General features: G+C 50.1%; 1 protein-coding gene across 15 annotated transcripts in view; it reads right to left on the bottom strand.

Moving 5' to 3' along the window:
• Positions 1-6,000, bottom strand: part of Cacna1b (calcium voltage-gated channel subunit alpha1 B) — a 153,779-nt gene that overhangs the window by 104,853 nt on the left and 42,926 nt on the right. For 10 of the 15 annotated variants that reach the window (XM_026777515.1, XM_026777526.1, XM_013345851.2 and 7 more), the window contains exons 7-10: positions 4,195-4,298; positions 2,806-2,921; positions 2,006-2,062; positions 1,202-1,294 (exon numbers count right to left, since the gene is read on the bottom strand). In XM_026777515.1, coding sequence (XP_026633316.1) covers positions 1,202-1,294; positions 2,006-2,062; positions 2,806-2,921; positions 4,195-4,298 — 370 coding nt within the window. The remainder of the gene's footprint in view (positions 1-1,201; positions 1,295-2,005; positions 2,063-2,805; positions 2,922-4,194; positions 4,299-6,000) is intronic. The other 5 variants (XM_026777524.1, XM_026777566.1, XM_005346365.2 and 2 more) reach the window with 1 other exon arrangement.

The raw sequence follows: 6,000 nt of genomic DNA, 5'->3' as shown, positions 1-6,000 counted from the left end.
CACCACAGTTAAAAAGAAAGAAAAGAAAAAAAAGGTTTTCAAAAATTTTAATTTATTTTACAAAATCAGAATGTAGGTAAAATTATGATCAAAGAAAGTTATCTAACTATAACAATAATTTTTTAAATTAAATTTAGATCTGTAATATCCGTTGGCCTGTCATTACTGTAGAATGAACACAAACAACTCAACAGAAGAACAAGTGAGTGGCTGCTCACTCCAGGAAACAAGAGGGTCAGAATGATCAATAAAACAACAGCTACAGTCCCAGTCAAAGACTGCTTTGTGCTCAACCATCACCTCCAAACTGGGAAGTGGGGGAAGAGGATAGAGGTGCACAGTGGCACATGCCCTTAATCCCAGCACTTGACAGGCAGAGGCAAGTGGATCTCTATGAGTTCAAGGCCAGCCTGGATTACGTAGAGAGATCCATCTCAAACAAAACAAACAAAAAACCTGGAAAAAGTTTTTCAAGGAACAGGCACCGAGGTAAAGGGCAAACATCTTTTTGAACTACTAATGGAAGTGCTGACACCGAGGGTAGAGACCCTCGGGAACCTAGCCTGGGAAATCTATCTGTGGAGACAACACAAACACAGTAATTTAGGGCAACAATTCTCATTATGAGAAAAAATAGAAATAAGTAAGTAGCCTGGCTGAGGGGACAGCCAGAAGCGGGAGAGGGGCTCACAATGACGAGCAGGGACCAGACTCCAACTGTAACTGTGCTCTGGGACACTCAGAGGGACGAGGCGGGCCAGGTGGGGTTGCTGTGTGGCATTGAAATGGCTGGGAGCTGTGCAGGAGACCCAGAGTTGCATCGTCCTGACAGAATGAAGCATACCAACGCTTTCAGAAGGGAAATGCCAGGGGTTTGGGGCACTAAGGGACCTAAAGTTCCTGCTATGAAGGAAAAATCAGCCAGTCTTGCTTCACTACGTGAGAAGGATGGCCTAGAGCCAGGGTGTTACAGGCCCAAGCCAAGGAAAGGAGGATCAACGGAAGACAAGCGGAACCTTCTGTCCCTTTCAACCTGGTTCTCTGACCACAAAAGTAGCAGCACTCAGAGAAGGGTACAGCAGGGAGTGATCAGGCAGCGGAACGGGAAGACCCAGCAGTATCACTGAAGGAGCCCATGTCTGCGCTACATATGCATCCAGTCAGGGCCTGTACAGCCTCAGGAGGTGCTCCAGAGACTCACCAACAGCACAGAGGTCTACAAACCGGTCCTCCCCCTCCTCCGCGTGGATCAGGTCATTTCGACTCTTCTTGGTGGCAGCTCTCTTCAACACTGCTTTAAACAATGGGTAGTGGAGACCAGCGTGAGTTGAGCATCAGGTAACCTGTCTCAGGGCGTCTTTCAGCTGTGTGGCACTATCGTGCCTGAGAATGGCCCCTTTATCTCAGTTCCTGCACTGACACTGAGGCAAAGCAATTCCCTGACCCTGACCCTTGGGCCCTTCTTACTCCTCGCACGGAAAGGACATGGAATTTTAAGGGTCACCCTACTTTCTCTTTCATCTGAGGCAAGGACACTAGGGAGGCCTGACCACCAAAAAGACATAGACACATCCCTCGGGGGCCAGGCCAGGGATACAGAGGTGTAGGTACAGATCTGCTCATAGTGGGCGACCTGCAGAGATGACAGCATACCATGCTGTCTGGTCCCAAGCTAAGCCTGCCTGTGGGTAGAGGCACAGCAGGTGCCCACAGCAGTGGAGGCTCCCAACTCTACTAAGGGACCTGGATGGTGTCCAAAGTCTTCTGTGGCCTTGGGGATAACCGTAACTCCAGAGGCAGACAGCTCATCTTAAGCCCTGCAGGTATGAAGCTTCTAGAAGCAATGTTGTCCAGTTTAGCTTCCAACATGAGCCATAAGCCCAGGCTGCTCAGATTCTATGGCTCCTGTGTCACCATGACAGATGGAAGGACCTAACACGGCAGTGTTCCAGAGAAACAGGTCCCTGAGCGCCCGCTCTGTGGGGAGTGTTACGGAGACACTTACCATCCAAAGGCGACTTCTCTTCTGCATTCTTGTCCTCCTCCGCCAACATGACTTCCTCTGCCAGGGGCAAAGCTCAGGTCAGGGCCTTTCTACACATCCCCAAAAAAGGGGTTCATCCCAGGGAAACCTGGGAAAGTAGTCTGGAAGCACAGCATGCTCCTCTAGACACACCCACTCCAGCAGGCTGTGACTGCATGCCTTCTACCGATATCCAAACCATGCCCCCAGCAGAGGCCCAGCTACCATCACACGTCCAACCTAGAGATTGTCCTGGACAGCAGCTGGAACTGGGAGTTACCACTCAGGAAGCATTTCTAAGACTCAGGCAGGAGGGCAGCCCACACCAGCATGGATAGACCAATCCACATGGAAGAGAGTAGCCCACAGAGGTAGCAGTTCACACTGAGGGGAGTGGACCTCATGGAGGGAACAGCCCACATGCAGGGGAAGCCCTAAAGAGGAGAAACTGCCCACATGGAGAGGGGCAGTCAACAGGGATAGAGATAGCCCTATGAAGGGAATTTTCCCAGTAGAGGGAGCAGCCACACACAGGGGAGCTACTTTACTGGGGATGGAAGAAGTATGTTAGGTTTAGGTTTACAGTGCAGAGAACAAGGGTGATAGAAAAACGCAGGGCAATAGCAGGGTACTCAGACCCAGTGTGGACTGATCCTCCATTCAGAGGGCTTCTGACTATCACAGCCTTTTCCCCCAAGATCCACCCCAGAGCCCAGGATTCCTTGATGGCAGCAAGGTGGACAGTGCACAAAACAGAAGTACAGCTGCCCACACAGACTCACCCGCCTTGAAGATCCACTCCAAGTACCCGTTCAGTTCTCGCTCAATCTGCTGCTGCCTACGGAGCTTCAGGAAGGCACGACGGTTCTCTACTCGCTCCCGCTCCTTGGCGAACTCTCTATATCACGTAGGAGAGAAGAGCAAGCAGCTCCAGTGAGCGCAGGTGTGCAGGACAGTGTTGCTTCTGGAAGCTTCCTGACTGGAGGCAGGCTCCTGCCAGCGCCCACGTCCTCACCTCACCTCACCCACCGCATGCTCTGGCTCCAGTTCTGGGAATCCCTAGTCCTGTGTCATACTCCTCCCTACTGCTGCGCCGCCAGCCTCTTGTGCTCTGCTGAGCTGCCAGCCTCCTGTGCTCCGCCACTCTCCTGTGCTCTGCTGAGCTGCCAGCCTCCTGTGCTCCGCCAGCCTCCTGTGCTCTGCTGAGCCGGCTCTCATCCATCCTCTACCTGGCTTATTCCTAACCCTCTCTTTGAATCTCGGTAGAGATGCTCCATCCTCGGGTGCCTTCTCAGCCTTAAATCTCCTCATCCGACTAATTCCACTCTGTCACTGTGTAATCTGAGTAAGAATGGCCCATGGGCTCATATCTGTGGTGATCTGAGTAAGAATGGTCCCAGAGGCTCATATATATGAATGCTCAGTTATTAGGGACTGGCACTATGAGAGAGATTAGGAGGTGTGGTTTTGTTAGAGGAAGTGTGTCAGTGGGTGGGCTTTGAGGTGTCAAAAGGCCCTGTCATGCCCAAAGAGTCAGTCTCAGTTAACCAGTTGATCTATCTCTCCCTACCCCAACTCTCTCGCTATCTAACTATCTCTCTGTGTGTGTGTGTGTGTGTGTATGCTCCTGCCTGCATGCTGCCATGCTTCCCACCATGATGATAATGAACTAAACCTCTGAAACTATAAGCCAGCCCTAATTAAATGCCTTCTCCTCTCACAATCTCGGTCATGGAGCTCCTTCATGCCAGCAGAACAGTGGCTAAGACAGTCACCTACACTGGAGGTCCAGGCAGCCCCTGCAAAGGTACCTGCAGTTATGCTAGTGATGGCTGCAGCCATCGCGGGACATGTCCAGCCACCAGGACCAGGCTAGCGCTGGAGCATGCTGCCCTCTACTTGTACTCTCTATCCTGGCAGCGGCTTTGGGACCACCAGGCTCTATGTCCAACCACCCTGGAAGCCAAAGGCCTGGTCATTAGTCTTCAGGGCGAGACGAATGGAGCCATCCAGAGAATCTGCTGCTCAGGTAGGAGCAGAGTTAGGTCAGGCCTGACCCCTTACCATCTTTGTGACATACCTTCCTTGGCCAATATAAGGGTAGGAGCCTAGGTGCAGAACGGAAGGGTGCTATGTGCCCACGGGCCCGCTTCACAGCCCATGGTTCTTACCCCGAGAGCACACCCAGCACTAGGTTGAGCATGAAGAAGGAGCCAATGATGATGAGAGGGATGAAGTACAGCCAGTTCCAGGTGTTGCCCGCTGCATCATTCGTCTGGAAAAAAGGAGGAGATGAGAAAGCCGGCAAACCACATCCGGGTGCTTGGCCTCCAGGCCTCCTCAGGAAGGTCCAAGGAGTCTGGGCTTGGTCAGACCTGTTCCTGCCCCACAACGCCTTCCCTGGGCAGAGGCTTCCAGAGGACCAGGAAAACCGCACATCTCCAGCCACTGCCCAGTGATACTAAAAAGACAGGAGCAAGTCCAGAGAGCCAGAGGCTGCCCAGGATACACTGAGGACTACTTGTCTGGCCTCTGTCTGGTAGGACAGTTCTTTGATAGGATCGATGGCCTCCCTGAGCAGCTCCAAAGATACTTCCTCTTAAATGGAGCCCCATAGGCTCCATGGTTAGGGTTAGTCCTGTCTGAGCATATCTTCAGTAGGTCCCCAATTCAGACCACAAGGGCCTCCACACTGCATTCTCCACTAGCCTGTAGAATATATATCTCATCCCATGCCTGCTCCCGATGGCTCAGCATCCAGGCATGATCTGAACAGCTGAAAATGTAAAGGCCTTCCCCTTTGCTCATTATAACCAAGCCCACTGAAGAGAAAGCTCCCCGGAACCCAGCTTAACTCCACAGCTATTTTACTGTATGGACTCCAGTGGACCTGGCTGAAGGGAGCGGTGACTCTCTTTCTCCATGTGCATCTATGGAGTGGGGTGGATGCTGAGGACGGGCACCTCCCGGTAGACAGCAGGACACCTGAGCCCTGCTCCAAAGCTAGGCACCAAGGCACTTGTCAGGATCTCTGCCCTCCAGCCTGGCAGATTTGCAGGCTCTGTTCTTGCATAGCCTTAGACACCTAGCAGCTTAAAACTTCTAAAAACTGACTGCAGGCAGTCACCAAAATACCTGTCTCCAACTCAGAAATGACATTCAGAATCCCAGCTCTCAACTGTAGTTCATATTCCCATATCCCACACCTCTGCACAAACATACCGTGCCTCTGACCCATGGGTGAAACAGTTAACTACTCAGTGTTAGTGAAGTCATGATGATTGGAGGAGAATCTACAGCCACTCCACTAATTTACTAAACCAGCATAATGCCTAACAAAAATGCTATAAACATCTGTCCTTATACCCACAGATAAGAGTAGTCATCAACCTTCATCAAGAAAACTTCTCTTGCAACAGATGGGTACCACTACAGCAAAACATAACCAATTAAAATGCAGGGATGTGGAGCCCATACATCTATACCATGCCATACCTAAGAACACTGCAGAGAGGAGGCAGAAAGACTGTAAAGAGCCAGAGGATCAGGGAGTTTTCTAGAGACTGTCTCCTAGGAACATCAAAAACATACATGCAAGCACAAAAACACAAACATGAACAACCAAGACAATATGTCTCCTCCAGAAGGGAGCAACCCTAATCTTAGGCCCTGAGAAAAGCAATTTAGCTGAAGCACAAGACAAGAACTTCAAAATTGCAAGTGTGACTACATCCAAAGACTTCAAAGAGGACATGCATAATAACGAAGACCATGAAAAAGATGAATAACTGAAGAAAATAATGAAGACAATTCAAGACATAAGAATATAATTTAACAAAGAAATAGAATCACTAAAGAAACCCAGAGAATCAAGCTTGTGTAAAATGCTAACACCAAAAAAATATATATATGGTATTGCTTCCTACATATACTACTACTAAAATCAGAAATAACACAAGTAGTAAGCAAGCTCCTGT

The sequence above is a fragment of the Microtus ochrogaster genome, chromosome 4, assembly GCF_000317375.1.
Source record: "Microtus ochrogaster isolate Prairie Vole_2 chromosome 4, MicOch1.0, whole genome shotgun sequence".
NCBI lineage: Eukaryota > Metazoa > Chordata > Mammalia > Rodentia > Cricetidae > Microtus > Microtus ochrogaster.
The sequence above is the reverse complement of the archived record's forward strand: the minus strand, read 5'-3'. Positions and strand labels throughout refer to the sequence as shown.